Source organism: Sinohyriopsis cumingii, unplaced genomic scaffold (assembly GCF_028554795.1).
Source record: "Sinohyriopsis cumingii isolate HCF-2022 unplaced genomic scaffold, ASM2855479v2 utg002074l, whole genome shotgun sequence".
Taxonomy (NCBI): domain Eukaryota; kingdom Metazoa; phylum Mollusca; class Bivalvia; order Unionida; family Unionidae; genus Sinohyriopsis; species Sinohyriopsis cumingii.
The window spans coordinates 3,048-28,672 of record NW_028316123.1 but is presented as its reverse complement, the minus strand read 5'-3'; the positions used below and the strand labels follow the sequence as shown (position 1 = coordinate 28,672).

The 25,625-nt window shown below is 33.4% G+C and overlaps 1 protein-coding gene across 1 annotated transcript; it reads right to left on the bottom strand.

Annotated features, from left to right (window-relative positions):
- Positions 1 to 736: 736 nt before the first annotated feature.
- On the bottom strand, positions 737 to 24,964 carry LOC149771182 (serine incorporator 3-like). The gene is made up of 5 exons (XM_089948766.1): positions 24,700 to 24,964; positions 23,146 to 23,263; positions 20,570 to 20,643; positions 9,429 to 9,576; positions 737 to 5,857 (listed from the first exon to the last, which is right to left on the bottom strand). The coding sequence occupies exons 1-5, from the start codon at positions 24,962 to 24,964 to the stop codon at positions 5,719 to 5,721; spliced, it is 744 nt and encodes a 247-aa protein (XP_089804892.1). The 3' UTR covers positions 737 to 5,718.
- Between the last annotated feature and the right edge of the window lie 661 nt (positions 24,965 to 25,625).

Genomic DNA, 25,625 nt, shown 5'->3' with positions numbered 1-25,625 from the left:
TGTTCTCTGGGGAAAATCCTATGTTAATACAACTTTCTGCTGTGGTATTAGATCAGCACCGATTTAATTGGGGACCAACTAGACATCATAAAACATCTTATGAGTAGTGATGGCAAAATTTCAAAATGGCTGCCAAGGTGGCCATACTGGATGTTAGACTGGCACCATTTCTATTTAAGACCAACTAAACATCATAAGTTTTCAGGTGAAAACCCTAATTCAATATCACATTCTGTTCATGAAGAGTAACAATAACAAGATTTCCAAGATAGTCACCATGGTCCATTTTCATTTAGGCCCTGCTGGAGGATGCAATGGATGTGTTTTATAGTGATAAGAAGCTTGTGCTAATGGATGGATGGACACCTAATGATTAATGAGAGGCATCCCATAAGCCCTCCTGGTCTATAACAAGTAGAGTTAAAACACCATATTGAAAGCTGAACTAGAGCAAATTTTATGGCTCACTTTGGTTTTATTTCCTCCCATACACCTCAGTGAACAGGGCCATAAATCGTACTCCTCTTGCAAATGGTTATCACAAAAGCAACTTCAATACTAAGTGAAGCATGAATTTTCTCTGGCTGATCAAATTTGTCCCTAGTTCTTATGCAAATTATGTTTAAAATGATTTAGTGTCAAATACCAGGTAGTCAACTTGAATTAAAGACATATGGATTGTAAATCGCCTGTTTAGGGCTTCCCAACTTAACTAAATATATCAACAAGATGAAAAAATAGTAAAGAGACTTTTATTTACTTTTTCAAAAGAGCATATAATGTTCACAAGATAACACAAAAATTCATGAAACAATATTTTGTTATTTTCGAGACAAAAAAATAAAATCATTAACAATGACTTTCCTTTGTGACTCTAATTCATATGTATATGGAGAAACAATGGACTACAACTTAAATTGCAAAATCAACTTGTCAGATTATCAAATAATAATAATGTCTCATAACCAGTATTTACCTAGAAAGTACATTAATCGATATAATTTGCATTAATCTATTTTCTGCATCCTTCAACGGATGCAAAATTATTAAGGATATATAAATTTATGTCACGACAACATTGCGTTTTTTAATTTTGTAGGTCTGTGAATATCTAGCATTTTGCTATTTTTCTACTCATAAACCAAGAATTTAGATATAGAATACAGCAGATAAAATACATCAAGATAATAAAAACACATGATTGAAAATGTTTCAAGTATGTTCCTCCAAATACAATGCATAATAACATCAAACAAATTCCGATACATAACCAGCAACAATATTATCCGAAAAACTTCTTTCATTAAAAACATAAATATCTACCTTAACTAATATGCATGAATTTTACCATTAATAATATTATCTTTCTCGGCTAATGATATTACATCATTTGTTACCCAACAGAGAAGAAACTATACCTTCTATAAATATGTTACATCACAGATGAATTGATAAGGATTAACATTGAAAAGTTATGATATTACGCAGTTACAATGTCTGATATGGTCCAGGAATAAAAGAGATTTAGGATATTATTTCACCATTTAAAAGACCAAATATCCCAGAAAGCAGCATAAGAATCTAAATGAATCTTTGTAATATAAAGATTTGCTCACCGAAAAAGATACAAATGAATTCAGAATGATACTGCACTACATATGGGACCAAAAGTTTTCTTTTACCCATGATTTCCATTTGTGCTCTGCATTTCCCAGTTGTTTTCCCAATCCTTTCTCTGTTCCACGGGATGGTTATCTAGAGGATGCTCTATAGATATTACGCATTTCTGAGACTGACAGGTGTAAGGTGAAATTGTTTACATTTGGAATACGCACAGTGGACAGAATGTTGATATACATGTACCTCTATGTTACTGTCATGTACTGGGACATAAATTTCTTTGGATATACTACTTGTGGAAACGGTTCATGATCTATGCACACAGCTAAACAAAATGACTGATCCACTGTTTTAATAAAAATCAGCCTGACTTAGTCTAAAGTACACAGTTTTCAGCTGTTATTAAAAAAGAGAAAACAAATTTTGCCAGACTCAAAAATATCAGCTTCTGAAAGTGCAATGAATGAATTACCAAATATTATTAAATGTAAAAATAGTTATCTGCTTTTCTTTTACAATTTACCTTTGCAGTACAGGAAGTGAAGATAACCAAGCAGAGCTAGCAGCTTTCTGAGAGGTGCATCTTAAGTAATGCCAAGCCATATACTCTATAACCCATAGTAGACCCATCAATCATACACCAAAGCAAAGAGAATTAAAAGTTCTTTGAACAATAACCAAGATATAAAAAGTTAAAGTTTTAACTAGCCAGTAAAACCAGTGAGAAAACCTGGGAAATTCTTTTTCTTTAAAACTCTAACCCTATGCAAGATATAAAACTGTTGAGTGCCACCTTATATACATGGGTTGTGCATACAATATAATCTTCATTTGTTTACAAAATGTTTCTTTACAAGAATAAAAATTAACTCTTCAATTTTAATGATAATACTTAATATTTTTTGATTATAAAAATAGTCCAATATAAAGCTTATGGAATTCACTGTTCATTCTTGTACACATAATGTTTTGGACCGAGATTAGATTGTTCAGAAACACATTGAAAGAATGTACAAAACAAATCTGATATAATGCCTAGATGACAACATATCCATTAACCAAATGGAAATGGTGATACCCATGATGGACTAAATGTATATAATATTCTGGTGATGTTTAGCTCTATATGCATAATGACTCAATACAATTAGGTAAGTAACTGTAAAAAAATTCTTTGATTTATCTGCATCCATTGGATTATTGTAACTTACTAAGGAATGTGTACAAATGCTAATCTTTCTTCTCAAAATACTACGTATGATCAATGCATGGTTATAAACAATATGTACATATGTTTATAAGATTTGCTTCTTTTTTTTTTTCTCAATTTTATAACACAATTTTGGTGAATTTATACACAGGAGTTTATAAGGAATTAGTGCTACAAACAAACCTCAGGATGGGTAGATAGAGCAGATCACACTAAATACAATGAAGTTAGAAAGAAGCAGGTACACATATTAGTGTAAAGGACACACAGTATTAATTCAACTCCAATAGTAAACATATGGAAACACCATCATATTCAAAATTCAATAACTTAACATTTCTGGGTGCTGATGATGAGACCTATAATTCTCCATGCACATCTAACCTTGGTGCAAGCTTATGTGTGGAGAACACTATATGAGACACAACAGTTTGTTTACATACATGTGCATGAAACACGTTATTGATTCTGCACCAAATGAATCAGGTGCTACTTTCATTAGTGAGTACTCCTCAGTCAAGCCTGTAAGAATGCTAAAATTGCATCAGTAGAAATGTGTCTATATTTTTTTAAAATTACATATAGGATAAGCTCTCAAAAGATATTTTTACTAAAATTTTAAATTTCATTATTAACAATTATGGACCACCAAACCCGTAAATACTCTATTATTTCTTCACCTATTTCTAGACTGGTTCACAGTTCGTCTGTATAATTAGTACCGTGAGTCCTAAAGGATGCTTACAAATGACGTCAAGCTCAACAAAATAATAAAAACATTATCTCTGATAATACTGTAGATGGTATTTAACATAAATCATATTTACATTTCCACAGTGTACAATTAACCTGCTCACAAGTCCTGGTTTCCGGAATGTTTACAGCATGGATATTTAAGCAGAAAGCAAATACTGGTATGCTGCACAGGGTACACTTATAAAAGTTAAATGTATATCTTACAGTGGCATGAAAACAAAGTACAAACATTTCTAACCAAAAGGGCAGACAACTGGAATAAAATATCTCATGATACAAAAACCTAAAAGCCAAAATACTACTGTAATGATTCTCATGTTTTCTACAAATTACTTGTCTAATCTGCAAACTAGGTTGTGAACTATGACCTTTTGATTTAGAACACAAAATCAAACTACTGTTGATGATCTTGATGTTAACAACACTGTCATCACTGGCAGGAAAAATAAAGTGTACGTATATCTGTCAGTGCAGACCAGATTAAAATGATTTTTAACAATATTAAATACAAGCAAACTAAATCAGTGATCAGTGATTGTACATGGTACAAATGAATACAAGTCAATTAAACTAAATCAGTGATCAGGGATTGTACATGGTACAAATGAATACAAGTCAATTAAACTAAATCAGTGATCAGTGATTGTACATGGTACCAATGAATACAAGTCAATTAAACTAAATCAGTGATCAGTGATTGTACATGGTACAAATGAATACAAGTCAATTAAACTAAATCAGTGATCAGTGATTGTACATGGTACCAATGAATACAAGTCAATTAAACTAAATCAGTGATCATTGATTGTACATAGTACAAAATGACTAAAAGACAAACAAACAAAACCAGTCAGGGGTGAGACTACTATTTCATTTCCCATAGGATTAAATGTTAATATAAAAAAGTAACTTCTTCATTATATTCGCATACAAACCACATATGCTTCCATTCATCAGATTTAGGCAACTCTTTTTCAGCCTTGAAAAACAGGTGTTTCATAGCATATTCTTTCATCTTGTGCTGCTAAACACAGTAAAACTATAGCCTCACATCCATCGAGTCCATATGCTGTGGGTCAGTAGGAAATTAAATACAGGTTATCAAAATAAAAGTAAATTTTTTTTCTCAACTAAAGTACATAGATTCAAGTTTATGAAATGAATCATGGAATAAAATTAAATCTATTTAAAACCCAATGGGTGCATTTCAAAACAATCAGTACTCCTACTCTCCCACTAGTAGAATGGTTTTTGGCTGTAAAGTAATTAGTGGTCTCATACAGTGCAAACAACCATAAGATGACCAATTTTAGTGTCAACTTTTCCAAATTTCTGGATTGTACCCAGTTTGTTTCACATTTTCTGGACTGATGAAAACATCTATACACAACTAATAACTGGTACATTCAACAATTACACCAGCTTTTGTTACAAAATCCCAAAGTGAAAATGACGCATGCACTGAATGAGAAAAGAGAAAGAAGAATGGAAATTTAACCAACTAGGTGCCTAATTTGAACTGAATGAATCCTGTCCACATTAGTTAAAAACATGACTTCCTTCCAGGTACTATCCTCAGGTATGCTTTTTGACAGGTGAGACAATTGGTATCTTGAACTGCTGTCAAGTCATTTACCTGTTGCAGACTTTGTTCTCCTTCCTCAGTTCTAAAGAACTAAAATCAACTAAATGGAGTAAATGGGAAAACTAAGTTTAAAAAACAATGGAATCCATGTCCATATTTGCATTATAATGAAAATGATGTTATACTGAGTGGTTTTTAAAAAAGGGAACCATAATACAAAGGAGCAATTTAAGATTAGGTTTATAACACCGCTTTTTAAAAATAATTTCATATAATCCAGATCAGATGGTTTCTGAATATAACTTGAAACAGGACTGATATAACATCCATTACACAGACTATACAAATGGCCTAGTTTATGCTGTCTATATTTCACTGAATTCATGATTGTACAGGACTGGATTGATGTATGATCGATTACACAGGCTGTGCAAACGACCCAATTTATGCTGTCTATATTGAACTGAATTCACGATTGCACAGTACTGGATTGATGTACAATCTCTTACACAGACTGTACAAATGACCCAATTTATGCTGTCCATATTTAACTGAATTCACGATTGGGCAGGAAAATAGGCGCAACCAGTGTCCACACATACAGCAAAATGCAAAGCCAGCTAGATGCCATTTTGACCCACACAGCTGCCATGTTTGCATTCAGTGTACTGAAATCAGAGTTTGGGCTGAAAAAAAGTATGGAATGAGTAAAACAAAAGTAAAAAATATTGTGAAAACCTGTAAATTCAAATGTTGTGAATTTATAAATTCAAATACATTCAATACCAGTAAAAAAAAATATTGTGAACACCAATAAATTAAAATACTGTGAACATCAGTAAATTAAAATATTGTCAACATCAGTAAATTAAAATATTGTGAACACCTGTAAATTAAAATAGAATATGAGCAAAAATTAAAATATTGTGATTACTACTATAATTCTTTTTTGAAACTTAGTCTTTTCAGTCAATGATTTATAATTTCTAACCTGACTGTCAGCTTGGGGGGGGGGCCAAAAATATGTCACCTTGTTGGCATTTTTAATCAAACGGGAGTTTCTTTAGCAATACCATATTTGATTGGGCAAATCTGTTTTCATGCAACAGATGTGATGTAGTCTACCGTCTTTAAAAATCTCAATAATTCCATCAACTCTGGATTTACTTCTCTATAAACACACGAATACAAGAATTCCTCCAATTTACTGGTTCAATTTGTGTTACAAATATCATAAGTAGACACTGCATGCAGACAAGACAGTTTTGACAGAACTATACTGTTCTAGAAACCAGAAATGGACCGTAAACTGTCTGTTCTTTTTAGATTGGAATCTTGTATTTGCATTGAAACACCAATAATTTGACAGTGTTAGAGACCTCTTGGCGACAAGCAAGTTAGAAATTATAAATCAATGAATGAAATGTCTAAGCTTGTAACATTTTTATTTTTTAAATCTTTGATGCTCTTCATTTTTAAACTTTATAGGGGGGTACAAACTAATGGGACAATGTGAGAATACTGTAATTTCACTGAGTTGTCTACAACAGAAAAGCGTCAACTGATTATTTTTAATTTATCAACCAGGTCAGCTAAAGTAAGTCTTACTTTTCATACTTCTGCTTTTGTTCACAAGGTTTTGGGTCACTATTTTAAGTTTTTGTGAATATATCAGTACAAAACCTAATACACAAATTAATCAGTTAAATAGGTAACACATTAAGCAATTGCATTAATGAACAATAAATAACATGCTCGTCCAGGACAACCATGATTATCAAATTTTTACATGAGCTAAGTACTTTACAGATTTAATTATCTTGCTTACTAAAAATCTGAATTCACAATATTTGAACTAAATGGTATCACTAATGCTTGACTTGACTGGTATTCACAATATTTGAATTGACCGGTATTCACAATATTTGAATTGACTGGTATTCGCAATATTTGAATTGACTGGTATTCAAAATATTTGAATTGACTGGTATTCACAATACTTGAACTGACAGGTATTCACAATATTTTAATTGACTGGTATTCATAATATTTTTAATTGACTGGTATTCACAATATTTGAACTGAATGGTATTCACAATGCTTGAGGTGGCACTCACCAGTTTCATATTTTGCATAGGGTCAGAAATTTAAAGAAAAAGAATTTCCCCAGGTTTCCTCACTGGTTGTACTGGCTATTTAAAAAGGACCTTGAATATCTTAGGTATTGTTCAAAGAACCTTTAATTCCCTTTATTTTAGTGAATGATTGATGGGGGTAATATGAGTTATAAAGTATACAGCTTGGCCTTGGTTCAAATGTGCACCTCTCAAAAATGACTAGTTCCACTTGGTCTTTTTCACTTCCAAGACTTCAGAGTAAATTGTAAAAAAAAGAGAGCCAATAACCTTTTTTTCCTTCATTTTATATATCTGGTAATTCATTCATTGCACTTTTGGAAGCTGGTATTGTCTAGTCTGGCAAAATTCATTTTCCCTGTTTTAATAACTGCTAAAGATGGTAGACTATTTCAGGCTGGATTTTTAAACAGAGGGAGCAGTCATTTTAGTTAGCTGTGTGCTTAGATCACTTGCAATTTCCACAAGTACAAGTACAATATCCAATGAAATTTTAGTCCAAGTATATGAAAGTAACATATAGGTGTACCAACATTCTCTCCATTCTGCATGTTGCAAATGTAAACAACTTCACCTTACACATGCCACTTTCTCAGAAGTTCATAATATCTGTAGAGTGCCCCCTGAATTTACCAGTATTCACAATATTTGAACTGACTGTATTCACAATATCTGAATTAAACTGTTGTTGTTGTTGTTACTGTTGTTATAAGGTTTAACACCATTTTTCAGCACAAGATAGGCTATACATGGCGACCAGTATTAATGGTGGAGGAAGAACCCAGGATAACCCTGGAAAGAACCACCGACCCATGAGAAGCTACTGGCAAGCTTTCTCACATATCCACATTGGCCTAGCCCGAGACTCGAACCCACGCAGACAGAGGTGAGATGGCAGTGATCCGTGATGGAGAGTGCTTTAGACCACTCAGCCACTCAGGGCCCCTTGAATTGAATGGTATTCACAAGATGTGAACTGAATGGTATTCACAATGCTTGAAATAACCAGTATTCACACTATCTGAATCGACTGGTATTCACAATATCTGAATTGACTGTGGTATTTACCATACTTGAATTAAATGGTATTCACAATATTTGAACTGACCAGCATTCACAATATCTGAATTTAATGGTATTCACAGTGCTTGAGTTGAGTGGAATTCACAATATTTGAAATGACTGGTATTCACAATATTTGAATTTATTGGTATTCACAATATCTGAGTTGACTGGCATTCACAAAATTTGAATTTACTGGTATCCTCAATATCTGAATTTACTATTATTCAAAATATTTTAATTGATTGATATTCTCAATGTTTTAATTTTTGCTGGAATTCACATCATTTGAAGTTACTGGCATTCACAATATTTGAATCTACTGGTATTCACAATATTTGAATCTACTGGTATTCACAATATTTGTAAAATACTGCAAGAATAACCATACTGTTCTTACTGCATAAGGAAATAAAAAAAAGTATAATCACTCTACTCATCACTGAATTTCTGTATGCCTCAACATGTTCAAGATAAACAAAGTCATTTACTACAGTGAGAAGTGTCTATTCCAAAAAAAAAAAGGAGGGGACACAGTTATAAAAACATTTGTAACCCCATTTGTTCTGAATTATATACTGAGTTCACAGTCACTGATCATGATTTACTTAGCATAAACGTAATGAGAATGAAATGCAAGTTTTTCTATAAACTTACTTGTGTGACAAAATAACAAAAATGAGCTGATATTTCAAAGAATGTTTAAAAAGTATTGTTTTCTAGTAAGTGCCTGTTTTATTTTCAGGAAAAGGAGGAAAGTAATCATGATACTCAGAAGTATACTTTTTTTTAATAGTTTATGATGAAATATCTGGGAGGCAAAAAATAAAACTATAAAGTATTTCAAACGTGTGGCTTTCCAGTAACTTGCACATTTCAGTCTGAGTTTTGCAAATTTCAGAATTTTTGTATCAGCTTAAAATTGCTTGATTTGAACCCCTAGGGATCTGGGCTTACATAAACCAGATTGTGCTGGTGATCCTATTACAGAGATGCTAATCCAACCAAAAACACAATTAACATAAATGGGACTAATGAAGCCCAAGGTATTAATACTCACCTAAACCAGTTGGTGATGGTCATCATGACATAGAGAGAGGCCAGTCCCAGCATGAAGTGGAAGAAAGAGTAACTGTAGGCCACCTCATCTTCTTCATTATCCCACACAGTCTGTCCACCCTTCTCCTCATCCTTGAACTCAGAAGATCCTACAAAAACAAGGTTAAAGTCTGACTGAAACAAGTAAATGAGTTTTAAAAAAGTAATCTCACTCTCTTCCTTCATTTGTTCAGATTACTACATGCCTGTTACCCAATAAGTATTTATCTATAGATTAAATACCATCAGGCAAGGAAACTGCCTGTATAGAATTATGATGCAACAATTGTTGTCTAACTTACAATGTTCAATACTGTCATAAAAGAAATGATACTGTGACAACATTCTTTTCCTCTACATAATATTCTGTCCAGACATAAAATCAATCAATCTGTTACTCATCAAGTTGAGAACAGAATGTTGTTATATGGATTCATGCATCAATAAATGATACAAACCTCAGGATGGGTAGCTTTATAACACACTCAACAGATCTGATGATGGCATAATGTGGTGACTGAGGTGGAGAATACTGAGGAAATCGAGGAAACAATGACCTTGAACTGGCTGTTACATACTGAGCCATACGGATGTTGAAACAATGGATTGATGTTCTTACAAGTTTGACTTTATTATACATGTTTTCAACTACATGTTGACTCTACACCACAAAATTGATTTAGATTTTTTAAAGCCAAAAACACATCTCCTGCATTCCATGACAACTGTTGTAATTCTGTCATACTGGCACTTGTAATGGTTGACACACTGTTACTAAGGGAGGTTTCCCAGACAAATTTCGAATAGAGCATGTCCTATGCAAAACTTGTGCCAAGTTTGAGCAAAATATTTGCTCTACCATTCTGGTGACAAAGTTGAAAATAGGTTTCCCTGCTGGTCGCTAAGGAAGCCACAAAGTTGCTATGTTAGGTACACCAGACATAATTTTGATAGAGAATGTGCTAACAAAATTTTGTTTCAAGTTTCAGTGAAACTGAACCTCTCTGGATAAATAAGTAAAAGATCTGTCTTACCTTTTGGTTTCTATGGAGATCACATTATTCCTAACTGAGCCATCCCAATTTTTTTTGTAGAACACGCCATAAGGAACACTTCTTCTGAGTTTGATAGAAGTTGGCCCAGAATATTTGTTAAAAAGTTGAAAAATAGCAATGTGACTAGATAACACACACAGGGCTATAACACATGCATACTTGTCCTTTTCAGCTTAAAAACCAACCCAGATTTGTGCTTATAAAAACTGAAAACCAAAAATGTCAAAGCCCTTGAGAAAAAATAATAAAATGCAGTACATTTTTAACATTTGCTCCAATGGCTCAAAATCTGATCAATAGATACTAACAAAAATGCAGGAAAATTTTCATTTGTTTACCTCAAGTGGATGTTGTTGTATTGTTCCAAACATTATTTTGCCACAAAAGTCAATATCCAAAAAGACAACAAGGCAAAACTGCTGTAGTGACCTGAAAATCTACTGAGGTCACATTGCAGATTAATACAGATAAGAGAGAAAATGTCATATATGTACCTCTCGTGATAAAAGTATTGTGAATCACACATTTTACACCCACCCCATGTTGAATAGTCTTCTAAAAAGAAACCAATAAGACATATCTGGCACCAATGGTTCTCAACAATTTAGTTTAAACACTTTCCCAAGGTACTGTATGCAGTCCTGAAATATACTGTGCAAAACTTTTTCTTTTTTTATTTAACTTACCTTGACTATCACCTTGACTGTGACATTGACCTTTGACTACTGAACCAGAAATCATGAGGCTTTTCCCTTACCCCTAATGCAAAACATCCCAAGACTTTGGTCCAGGTCTGTGAAGTACAACTAATTCTGTGAGGAAACAATTTTCCTTCTTTCAGTCACAGCACAAATCCCACTGGACCTTCTTTCAGTCACAGTCACACTGCCATTAGACTTTTCAAGTCCAAAACCAATAACTCTCTTTCAGTCACAGTCACACTGCCAAAAGACCTTTTTAGTCCAAAACCAATAGCCCTCTGTGAGTCACAGTCACACTACCACTAGACCTTTAGACTCCAAAACCAATAGCCCTCTGTCAGTCAGTCACACTACCATTAGACCTTTTGAGTCCAAAACCAACAGTCCTCTTTCAGTCCAAGTCACACTACCATTACCATTAGACCTTCTGAGTCCAAAACCAATAACCCTCTGTCAGTCAGAGTCACACTACCATTAGACCTTTTGAGTCCAAAACCAATAGTCCTCTTTCAGTCAGAGTCACACTACCATTAGACCTTTTGAGTCCAAAACCAATAGCCCTCTGTCAGTCACAGTCACACTGCCATTAGACCTTTCGAGTCCAAAACCAACAGCCCTCTTTCAGTCAGTCACAATGCCATTGGACCTTCTTTCAGTCAGTTGTAATGCCACTGGACCTTCTTTCAGTCAGTCACAGAGCCATTGGATCTTCTTTCAGTCACATTCACACTGCCATTAGATCTTTTGAGTCCAAAATCAATAAACTTCTTTCAGTCCGACACAATGCCATTGGACCTTCTTTTGTAGTCACAATGCTATTGGATCTTCTTTCAGTCACAGTCATACTGCCATTAGATCTTTGAGTCCAAAACCAATAGCCTTCTTTCAGTCAGAGACACAATGCCATTGGACTTTCTTTACGACACAGTCACACTCCCATTAGACTTTTGAGTTAAAAACCAACAGCCTTCTTTCAGTCAAGTGCACTGCCATCAGACCTTCATTCAGTCATAGTCACAGTGCCATGGACCTTTTGAATCCAAAATCAATGGCCTTCTTTCAGTCATAGTTACACTGCCATTGGAAAAGAGTCCGCAAACAATATCCCTCTGTATGCCAAGTACAGCTGGTCCTTCTTCTTGTCAGCCACCCTGCCATTAGACCTTTGAATCCACAAGTAACATTTCTCTGTATGCAAGCAATCCAAAAAGAAAGTTTGGAATGGCAGATAATGAAGACCTCTAACTCTTGTACAGAAATTAAACATGAGTGGGTGGATGAAATATCTCTCTTTCTCTCTCTCTCTCTCTCTCTCTCACACACACACACACACACATATCTAGACTAACCCGTTTAATGTGCCACTGATTGAAGTTTTTCCTCAAATTGTATCTAATGTAACCCCTGTCAAATGTATCACCAATTGTAATTTGTTTTCTCAAATTATATCTAGACTAACCCCTGTAAAATGTGTCATAGACTGTTATTAATTTTTTCCTCAAACTGTATCTAGACTAATAACAATTCTTCAAAAAAATATAATTGCAATGGTGTTCATTGTTACAGAATTATTTAACTTTAAAAAATGTATGTCTATCTGACAACATCTTGTGTAATAAACTACTGCATACCTGTCCAAAACATGCATTTTAAATACGGTGATATGTTATGATAGAAAAATAGTTTTTCCAAAACAAAAATGTGATCAATTCACTAATACTTCTAGATTAGTACAAATACATTATCTGCACTATATATACAGTTACACCATAGAACTGCATCACTTCTGTTCTTCACCTTAAAGCCAGAAGTTAATGGGGTGCATTGAAAATTCAGTCACTTCTGATCAACAAAAAAGCTGGATAAAAGCGTAAAAAAGAAAATAAAGAGAAATATTCAAATCTAAATAAAGAGATTAAAATTTATTAAGTAAATGTTGAACGGAATCATGTGCAGTGTTTAAAATTCCTTGCTGCAACAAACTGAACTTGAAGCAGAAACTATGTGCATTTGTCTACAAATGACCCCTTGTGCAATGGTGAAAAAAGTCAAGAATTAATTGATTCATCAAAATTTTAGACATGAATTCCTTACTGAAATGTGTCTCTCAAAATAAGTTATACATGTATGATGAGCAAGGCAACACAATTTTACTGATGAATCATTAAGTCTCCAAAAAACAGCTTACACACATGTATGGTAAGTCAATTAAAGTTGTTGTTGTTGGTGTGGGGTTTAACGCCATTTTTCAGCACAGGATAGGCTATACAGGGCAGCCAGTATTAATGGTGGAGGAAGAACCTGGGAAAACCCTGAAAGAACCACCGACCCACAAGGAGCTACAGGCAAGCTTTCTCACATACCCACAATGGCCGAATCTGAGACTCAAACCCACGCAGAGGTGAGATGGCAGTGATCCATAATGGAGAGCGCTTTAGACCACTCGGCCACTCGGAGCCCACTCAATTAAAGGTAACTGTCAAGTATAAGCTTAGCTGTCTTTTTTCAGGCAAATTAAATCAAACTCTAAAAAAATGATGCATGATTTTATGTCTGTAAGGAAATCAAGTATAGTGTTCACTCACTATGAAGCCCCTCAATATACATACTGCAGTCCTTTATAATACAAGTGTAATCATGGATTTTATTCTTATAATACATGTGTAGTCAAGGATTTCATTGTTATAATACATGTGTAGTCAAGGATTTCATTGTTATAATACTGATGTAGTGATGATTCATTGTTTTAATATGGATATAGTAATGGATTTCATTATTATAATATAGATGTATTCATGGATTTCATTATTAAAATACAGATGTAGTCATGGATTTCATTATAATAATACAGATATAGTCATGGATTTCATTATTATAATGCAGATATAGTCAAGATTTCATTATTATATTATGAATGTAGTTATGAATTTAATTAAATTATTGAATACCACTCTTATTTATTCCATTTTATTTTATTTCCAGGTTGGTACAAGCCAAATATAATGTGTTCAAATCATGTAATACTATTTGTTTTGTGCATTTTGCATTATTTTTTAGATCAGGGTCTACAATGTTTTTCCTACTGATTACTCCTAACAAACTTCATGGACTCAGATCTGGCTTTGTGCGATTTGCAGTTGGATCAACTGATAAGGATGCATATATAGTACAGCCCTTGAAAATCTTGGTTAATTAGTTCAAGTCTTGATTATGAATGGTATGGAGAAATGTGTCTACGCATATACAAGTAGAGATATATCTGTTGGAAGAGAGAAACAGTAATAACGAGATCTATGATAATCAGTCATTCACTCATTTCTTCAATTAATTTAAAAGATACTCCAAATTTTATCTTCAAATAAATAGTATACTGAAGGTAGTAATACTTATGTATAAAGTTTTGTATGTCAGATAAATGGCACCATCATGTTTTATATTTGTAAAAGTAGGAGATAATGTGGATCATACAAATACCACTTTTGTATGAAACACCCCATATAATTATGATGTTATATCCATATCAAGCATCATCAAGATATGTCAAATAGTTTGGTAGATATTAACAGCATACTATATCCTAAAAAAGGGGAGTTAACTTAAAAGATAAAAAAGAAAAAGTACAAAATCAACTCTTTTGCATGCAAATCATTAGATTAATTCTTCACATGCATACCAAATTATGAGGATATCTCATATAATCCAGCAGAGATAAACAGCAAACACAAGCATGATAGATGGTGGACAAGTTGACTGCAATGTACCTACCCACCTCAGAAATCCATTTTCAGGGGACATGAAAAGCTGCACATGATCATGATATATCACTTAGGTGAGCAGTCTGGCATAATACAAAATTTGTACATAAATCTGTTTTACATGATCCCTGCAGTTTCTTAATAAAAAAGAGAATACTAATGTTCAATTTTTCTTGCACATTTCTGGCTTTTGAAGTGATTAAAAAAAAACATGACTAATTTCTGATTAGGATGTCCTAGGTTTTGAACTGAAATTTTACAAACATGACTGATTTCTGATTAGGAAGACATCATACTGCAAACCTGTATTTTTGGGAATGTTATGGTATCTACTTGCAAATAAGATGGATCCAACTAAAAACTATTTGGATCCATCTCTTTTGTCACATCGAAGTGCCGGCAATTAATAGGAATAATCAGTAGAACCCTGATCTGCTTGCATATTATGCAATGGCAGATCAGGGTCTTTGTCATTTGCCGTTACACCTGATTTATACAACAGCATATAAATTTAATTATAAGAGTCATCAGGATTATTACACTCACAAAATACTATAGCTGAAAAGACACATGGTTTTAAGAAAATGGATACACAAGCAATAATAAATTTATAAACAGTTTGACATTGGAAAATAGCAGGTTTATGGTACCAGTAAGGTAAGATTTTGCCACCCCTGCACAAAGGCCATGCACACTCAGGTTATAAATTCTGACTGATGGAATCATTTACCAGATCTGCCATTATATATTCCACATTCATTGTAACGAACTGTACAGAACAGGATTTACCAGTGCAATATATATTTTAACACGTTATTTGCAAGGAAATTCTGATTCAGCTGATCAAGGTTGGCATGGGCAGATAACATACATACATACATACTTACATACATACATGCCTACATACATACATACATACATAGTGAAATTATATCCAAGATCATATCCATCTTATATAGGAATGGTGTTATAATGAAGGTCCTTATAGTAAGGGGAAGCTGTATATATTTTGATAACATCAAAATTCCATTTGAAAACAAATACTTATCTATCAGGTGTCAATTTTTAATACTGAACCTTGCAAGACCTTTCCTATAACATCATGAAAAAGCTAGATTCTATACCACTAAACTGATACAAATATTATTGTGTAAGAGCATAGCAGTTGTTTATTTTTACTACATTTACCCTTCAATTCCTATGTATGCCCATAGCATAAGTACACAGACTTCGACAAGTGTTTAAGTCCTATGTATTCTGTTCTATGTATGCTCGTAGCATATTAAAGTACATAGATTTGGACAAGTGTTCAAGTCCTATGTCTGCGCATAGCATAACTATACAGACTTGGACAAGTGTTTCAGTACTATGTATCCCCATAGCAAAAGTACACAGATTTGGACAAGTGTTTAGCTGGTATAGTCCATTAGTTGAGATAAGTAATGTCCCCAGGAATCAAAAGAAAGAATATGTTTTCATTTCACTAGAACTCGTCCATACCATGCTTTGTGAAGGCTTGTGTAGATTAATTACAAAGTAGTGTGTAAACTATAAATATATTGACTAGAAAAATTAACATAATCTTCTACATAATGTAGCAAGAAATATATTATTCCTACACTAGGAGCGGTCATTTGACAGAGAATGTACTGACAGATGAATAATATGGACTATACAGCAGGACAATATCAATATGAAGCTGATACCTTAAATTATCATATTTTTTTTAAAACTCCTCTAATATTTAGTTTTTGCCACTTTAAATCTTAGTAATCACACACACACACACACACACAGCTAGTTAGTGATATAATCAAAAAGCACCAATCTACAAGGATGTTAATTCTAAAAGAGCTACTTTCTATTCATAATCACACAGTAAAAATCTATTACTCCAAAACTCACTAAAAGAAAACGTTTGAAAAGCTTACAAAGAAAAATATACACACAACAATAATCTCAAATTAAATAAAAAAGACAGTAAAGATTGCAAAAGAACTTTAGACAGTCTACTAAACAATGTCCCAAAAGGTTTTCACATGTTTTTGAGCACTAACATTTTTAATTATCAGTGACTATAATCTGTTTGAAAAAGTGCCAGTGACATTTTTTGGGACAACTATTGTCAACTTCACTAAAAAGGTCCCATCATAAAACAATATAAACTTACATCACTCATCAAATAACAGTTTTACACATCCTGACATTCCTGCTGTCACACCAAGTCTACAAACATGCCTACATCTGTACATAGTAATTGATTTTGCATCATGAAATATTATTATATTATTCTTTGTAACAGTAATGATCTAAGGTTAAAACTTGTCCATACGTGTGATCAAGGGAACTTGTTCAATGTTTTTAATTTCTTTGTCTCATAGTAATTTATTTTGCATTATGAAATATTATTAAATTATTCTTTGTAACAGTAATGATCTAAGGTTAAAACTTGTCCATATGTGTGATCAAGGGAACTTGTTCAATGTTTTTAATTTCTTTGTCTCATAGTAATTTATTTTGCATTATGAAATATTATTAAATTGTTCTTTGTAACAGTAAGGATCTACTCTGGGGTGCAAGATTACAGGACCTGGCCAAATTTCTACAAAACTTTACAGATAAATAAACTAAATACACTTCAAGCTCAACCATTATTTTCCCTTAAGTCTTTCCTATAGTCATAAACTTCTCCCTTTTATTTCAAATGGAGGGGAGAATTTCCCCCAAAACTTTCAGTTCAATAATCGACGTGGTGCAGTAATTAAATACATTATTCGTCATTTTTAAACACTATCTGAGACGAAAAGTTCTTGGAACTTTTATAATATTTCTTGAATATATGTTTATTCATCCAATGGTGTCCGAATCTCTAGACGTTATCAACCAACACAAAACATATGATATTTAAGCAATTAAAACACTGACCTTATGTTCTGCAATCTATCACAATACAAATCAAAAGAAAAGAACACTTAATATTAATTTATTTCACATTATCTAGGTTTTAGGCATGGTTTGAAGAATTACTTTGTCTGACAAAATGTGAAAATGTGATAAGATCTAAAAATGGTACCAACAGCTGCCTCACAAGGCGCTCAGCATTAAGAGGTTAGTGTTAGGACTGGTTGGCCTGGTGTCAGGATAATGTGACTGGGTGAGATATCATGCTACATGTATGTGGCATGATGCCCCAGTGCTAGACATCACTATAAACTGCCACACTGCAGATATCGTAGCCATATGACTGAAAAATTGTTAAAGCTACGTTAAAAAGTCTGATCACATACACACATAAGTTTCCATTCTATTAAAATTGAATCATTGTTGACATCAGTTGTCCTGAACCAGCTTCACTACAGGCACTTTCAATCATATTACAAAATAATACACAAAACTGCCCAAAATCATGTGCAAAATTTTACAAATTTTATTACAGACTTTAAGGTTAAACATGACAATCAATAATCTTACCATATGTCAGCTTCTGTAAATAGATGTCATGATGAAAACTAATAAACTTAAAAAGACTTGTAGTAATTACAAAACTGAATATAATATGTCCATACGATCTCCAACAATCACAAGTCCATGCTTAGTAATAAGCCCATGCTCAATAATAAGACCATGAACAGTAATAAGGCAACCCATCCCCCATTCAACACTTTATCAACTCTTCAGTACATTTTAATTGGCGGTAGCTCTATCCAATCATCTGACCATCATCTAATGCATCTTTTGGGGTGGACTCCTTTTAATTTTGTATATTCTCATTGTATTTAATAATAATAATAATAATAATAATAATAGCAATAATAATAATAATAATAATAATAATAATTAGTTATTAATATTTTTATCTGCTCCAACACTCCCAATTATTTTATTTGTTGTTGTTGTTGTTGATTTGGGATTTAATACTATTTCTCAGTGCAAGATAGGATATACATGATGGCAAGTACAACTAATGGAGGAAGAACCCAACAAAACCCCAGTAAGAACCACTGACCCACAGGAAGCTACTGGCAGCTTTCTCACATACCCATATTGGCAAAGCCCGAGACTTGACTCTGGGCAAACTCTTTTATTTGCTCTTGGAACACCATGGAGTCATTTACCATGACAAGACAGGAAAAATAAGAAACTAAGGAACTGAAAGTCAGCCATGTAAGCCGCTGGGCTTATAAGTAACTATAACAGGACAAATATCGGAACATAATATAATCTAATCAGGTACAATATTCAACTATATTCATTTTCTTCCTTTAACTGCTTAGTACTGAAACCATATATGATTTTCTTCAGCAATAAATTTTTTTTCAAATTAACTGCAGTGCTGGGATATACTGGATGTCAGAATGGCACCATTTTCATTTGGGACAAAGTAGGCATCATTACAAGTCTCTTGGTACAACACCCATGTTAACGTTACCCATCTTAAGGAAAAGACAAAGGCATTAATCTTTCATGATGACTGACACAAAATGATTTTAGTTGTCAGGTTAAATTCATGATCACATTAAATATTTCTTGCTAAGTATCAGCAGTATCAGTATTTTCTGATATAATTAAGTAAATATTCATGACCAATATTTTGGATACAGTTTCAAAACTTACTTGATAGTGGTGGGTGTATATATAGGTGTGTTCTCTGACCTAGTTAGAGAAAGTGCTGTTGGTGACTGCAATTTTAAATGCTTGAAACCAAGTTGAGTCTGCTACTTTGTATATGCAAGTCCTGAATTTCAATAGTCAATGCAGCCATAGAGTCAGACTGGCTATTATAAATGGTTTTCTCTGTTTCACAAAAAAATGAGTGTCTGCGGTTTAATTACATGCAAATGCAGTCTTTACTTGAAAATGCTAGGTTTCCTAAAAATATATCCAAGAAGCATAAAATAGACCAGAACAAATATTCTTGTTTAAAAACTGTTTCAAATATACAAGACATTAATATAAATATTATTTTGACATAATTTTTGGTTTCTGAAAAAAAGTATCCAACAACAGAAAATATTGTACCATATTTTATTGATGCTGCAACACCAAACTCACCCCTTTTATGAAACGGATCAAAATTCAAAATCTAAAATATTCTGGCATAACTTCTGATCTTTGAAAACACACAGGGTTCAACCACACTTATGTCAATATGCCCCACCCCCAAACTTAGCCCCTTGTCATGGATCAAAATTCAAAATCCATTCTGGTCACTAACAGACCAACCCAAATTTGTTCCCAATTAGTATGCATATATGCCTGGACATGCATGTATAATAACATGATGATATCATCTACGTTACTGAAAATGGTCGACAGAGATAATAAAGAAGGATGGATAAAAAGATCCATAATACTGCTAATTCTGGAAGTTAGGACATAATTAACAGCAAAACAAGATCATTATACACGCTGGTTCTTTTGCAAAAATGAAGACCTTTTGCAAGAAATGTCAACATATTTACTTCTTACCAGACTGACAACACCAACTAACAAGAAAAAATTCTTCTTCCTAACTTCCATGATTTTAGGATACATTTTAAGCTATCACTAGACAGGAAATTGAATGCCCCCACACCAAAAAATATTACCAACCTGTTTCAGTCTGCAATATGGTCTTTTCAGACATGGTGAGCTTTCCAACTTGACTGTTAGCAGAGGTGCGAATGCTGGAGAAAAAATAAAACATAACAATAGAAAGCACTTAATTTTAACATTAATGTAATTATTGCAACAACTACATGTAACTGATAGACATTACCCCTGTAATGCATTAAATCTATTCTTTGGAAGAAGAAAGGGCTTTATCTGGAAATGTCTTTTGATAGGATTGATCAGGTTTGCAGATATTTCTCCAAATTTATGCATATATTTATATATAGCAAAATTCCTGTTCTGGCAATTTAGTAAAGGTTGGATTTTCAATTATGTGGGGGTGAGGGCATTTTTGTATGATAACACTATCTGTGAACTGATCTGTCAACAAATGGGTGTAACTTTTAATGAGTAAAGACAAAACATACAGCTGTTATCTTTATTACCAACAAAATGCAGTGATCATATCTTATAACAATGGCACCTTCCTGCATTAAATAGAAATGCATTTAACCATGCTCTAGCAGAGAAAGTGCCACCACAAAAAACAAGTTCTACAAAACTACAACGATTCTGAGTGCTGATTGTACAATGACTAGATAATCAAATTAAAATGTCTCATTGCATAACTGCAAAATGTCACTTAGTACGCATTTGATTTTGGCAGTTAATTTAGAAATCATAACTACGAGTCATTTAATGACATTAAATGTTAAACATTTTCATCATTAATCTAGAAATTATCACTACGAGTCATTTAATAACATTAAATGTTAAACATTTTCATCATTAATTTAGAAATCATAACGAGTCATTTAATAACATTAAATGTTAAACATTTTCATCATTAATTTAGAAATCATAACTACGAGTCATTTAATGACATTAAATGTTAAACATTTTCATCATTAATCTAGAAATTATCACTACGAGTCATTTAATAACATTAAATGTTAAACATTTTCATCATTATTCTATAAATTATCACTACGAGTCATTTAATAACATTAAATGTTAAACATTTTCATCATTAATTTAGAAATCATAACTACGAGTCATTTAATAACATTAAATGTTAAACATTTTCATCATTAATCTAGAAATTATCACTACGAGTCATTTAATAATAATAAAGATTACAGTTTCATCAGGATTTAAACAAACCCTCTGTGCAATATTTGCATGCAATCATTTGGGGGTGGGATGGGGAAGTGGGTGTAGATTCCTTAAATTTATCAATGATTTATACAATAATGTGTTTAAGAGAAAACAAAGTTTCTTCTTATTTATTTAAAAAATAAGCAATTATCTTTGCTGGTTCTGACTACATACAAATTAAAAATGTCTTTTTAACAGGATGCGTTTTGTGCAATAAATTTCTATAAGCCATTTAGAGGTTTGTCTATGTTTAGTAACAAAGGCCATAATTGATGGCTGATCAGTAGTTTTTGTACAAATCTAAAAAGTCATCCATGACAAGATGCTTTGTCAAATTTCATAAAAGTCGTGGAAGTAGGTACTTAAAAGTAATTTTAAGGTTTATCTGATTCTATTTTACCAAAATAATTTCAGCAAATGTTTAATCCACAATGCTTTCTGGAAAATTCATTCAAATTCTTCTTAGCAGTTTTCGAAAGGTTGTTTCATGGTTTTTCAGTTTTTGGTAATGATGGCCATATTGGATAACAGATTGGCAAACATTTTCACAAAGCTGAAAGACTTTGATGATAGAATGATTTATTCAAATAATCAAAATTGATCAAGCAGTTTTTAAAAATAAAGCAAATGTGAATGGACAACTGATCATATTACAAACTCAATATACCCTACAGTCGGGTCACCAAAAATGGAACTCTTGACATTTGCTATTATAGAAGATTACAGTCATGTTGCAGAAATTACAAGAAGTATCTATGAATCTCACAGGTTTTTCTAAATGTCTATGCCACAAAATCATAATGGCAATATCAGGTTCTCCTATACTAATCCTAGGTGCTCAGTGCACTTGGTTATTTGTTGGTAAAGAAAATCCTAAATAATAACATGGGAATAAAGTGTACAAACACAAGGCCAAGAATACTACATGCATCAACCTTGTAATGAAATGACTGAATTTTCCAGAACAGTGTAGTGTCTAGATGTTAATAAAATAGCATGCAACCCAATATAATGCAAATCTGCCCATACAGCACACTTTCATTTATCCCTAACCATCAAGATGAATCCTGTCTAATGTGGGAAATCAACAATTTCAGGCATCTCAAACCATCAAGAAAAATCCTGACTAATGTAGAAAAGGACACTTTCATGCACCCCTAGAAAACCCCATCTAATGTGAAGAAGAATACTTCTACCCAAAATGTAAATTCTCAAATTTTGCAATTTAATAAGATGAAAACTGCATGCTTTCTCATACAGTAAAAGCTGTCTATGAAGGACAATCAAGGTACAGTCCACTTTTTCGTTTGATTAAAGGCGTTCTTTATACGCATGTTAAATCTGTAAGTGAAATTAAGAGGTTCATATAATTAATGTTCTTAATAAGTAGGTGCCCTTTACATAAAGGCATATCATACCTGGAGTACAGAACTGCAAACAAGAACAGCAAAAGCGAGATAATGGTCACATAGTCAAAGGACAATTTGACACTACCCGCTTGGGTGCCACTCACAAGGCTTGGGTTGCAGGATTCATCTGTGGAAAAAGATCAAAGAGATTACAAGAATTAAGATCCCATTCTATTTATATGCTGACTTGTTATTTACTTCCAAGGTAAATGCTTTCATCAAATACAAGTCATCTAAAGATGACATAATCCAATATCAATCACTTGTGCAAAGAATTTGACTTCTAAAGACCTTATGTTCATCACACTCACTTTTACACCACTTCAATAAATTTGTATCAAATTTCAAACATATCTTAAATGGTTTTGGAGTTCTGCCCCAGAAAATAAAGTATGGATCACAGACTGATGAACACAAAGACAGATGAAAAACATTGAGAGAAAAAAACTGTAAATAACAAAAGGCACATCTACACCTCTGTTCTAATGTGTGTGCCATATCACATCTAAACCACTAGTCTAAAGTGTGTAAAATATCACATTCGCACCATTTGTCTAATATGTGTGCCATATCACACCTACACCACTAGTCTAATATGTGTTCCATGTCACATCTACACCACTTGTCTGATATGTGTGCAATATCACATCTATACTAGTCTATTATGTATGCCATATCACATCTACACCTATAGTCTTATATGTGTGCCACATCACATCTATATCACTTGTCAATATGTGTACCGGTGGCCGGACAAAATGGTACGGACAAAATGGTATGGACAAAATGTTAAGTGGACATAATGGTACTGGACAAATTGGTATGGATAAAATGGTGCCGACAAAATGGTACGGATAAAATGGTATGGGACAAAATGGTACTAGGATTAAATGGTACAAACAAAATGGTACGACTACAATTTTATTAATACGAAATGTAAAAAAAACAGACAAGTTTTTACTAAATAACATTAAAAGGCTGCTATTGCGAACTGACCATGGATGATTTATAATAATTACCTATACAAACAATTTTAAAATAAAAAAGCAATTCAAGAAAAATAAAGCGCAAACTACAAAGCTACATGACAAAAGACAAGTACAAAACCTCTGACTACTATACAATATTTTAGAAACAGAAAAAATTAACTAAAAAATGTCACACATCCAAGGCATACTCAAATAAAATTTATCATATGAGGTCAAACTTTTTAACCTAGTCACAGTCAGATAACATTTATATTAAACACTCTAGCAATATCTCCCAAATATGTAACCGGATCTCCGTTACTGTAATCGACCACTATGGTGTGAAGTGCATCGTTGATGCGAACATGTTTTCTTCTTCTTTCCGGTTGTTGTTCCTAATTCCATTTGACGACGCTGAAGTTGAGTGCTATGCTGCTGTTGTAGTTTTCATGCCAATTTTGTCACGGTTGATGAGCAAAACCAACAAAGTTGTTAAAAGCATTGTGCCAACCCTCGAGTGCATTGTTGCTGCGAGGTAGGTTATCGATGCATCTAGAATATTGGTTCCACAACTGAATTGCTAATCTTGGTGTACCTCTTCTTCCTCTCCTTGGTCTTCCGATGAATTTGTCCTCCATGTAATCACATATTACTTCAATTTCTTGGTATGCTGGATCTACGGTCAGAATTTTGAAGACTTCTATGACGCTATCTGTTGGAATAAATGCTAGAGCAAGAAGACGCTTGACAAGAAGCGTGAAATCAGGTTCATCTCTATAACGTTCTGAAAAACCTTCTGATTGCAGTTTCCTCCAGATGCACTGACCGAAATGAAACATGCATCCAGTTACTGTTGCCATCAGAAATATATTCTGAAAAGCTCTAATTGCTGCCAATTCAAAATCAAATACAACAGTAACTGGATCTAAACGTGCATGCAAGGTGAGAATTTCTTGAAGGAGTTGTTGATATGCTTGTTTGTTTTTTTTGGATAGTAATGCATACACTGCAGGAAAAACTTCGCCATTGAAAAAGCCATGTATCGTGTAGAGCTGATCATATCCACCCGGGCTGACTCAAAATGTGCCATCAGCAAACCAATGCTGGCATCTCGAAAGGAAATCCAGATCAACATCGGCTGCAAGAATGATCATGTTATCTCGGTTGACACGAATGGGTGGTTGCTCTGTGTATGAGAATAAACCATAATGTCTTGCTGATTATTCGGTCCAGCCATTTGACGATGCCTTCATACATCTCGTGATAAGGTTGCTCGTTTTGGAAGTAGATGAGCGGCTGTAACTGCAACACTCAGCAATTCATTGTGAACAATTGATCGTGTTGCTTTTTCAGTTGTTTCTGCTCTCCTTTTCATGTTGGCACGAGCTGTTTCAACCTCGACTTGCCCATGCGTTACCGTGTGATTATGAACTCCAACTTCAAGAACGATTACATTCGCTTGTGTATGTATTCGTGCCTTGCACATTCTTCTTTCACGATGCCAGAGCTCCTTGCCATCAC

Coding starts and splice junctions, on each gene's coding strand:
- LOC149771182 (XM_089948766.1), bottom strand. CDS start 24,964: ATGGCAACAGTAACTGGATGCATGTTTCATTTCGGTCAGTGCATCTGG. Junction 9,577..20,569: donor CATATTGCAGACTGAAACAG/GTTGGTAATATT, acceptor TTGTTTTTGTAG/GATCTTCTGAGTTCAAGGAT. Junction 5,858..9,428: donor ACCATCACCAACTGGTTTAG/GTGAGTATTAAT, acceptor ACTTTTTTTCAG/CCCAAACTCTGATTTCAGTA.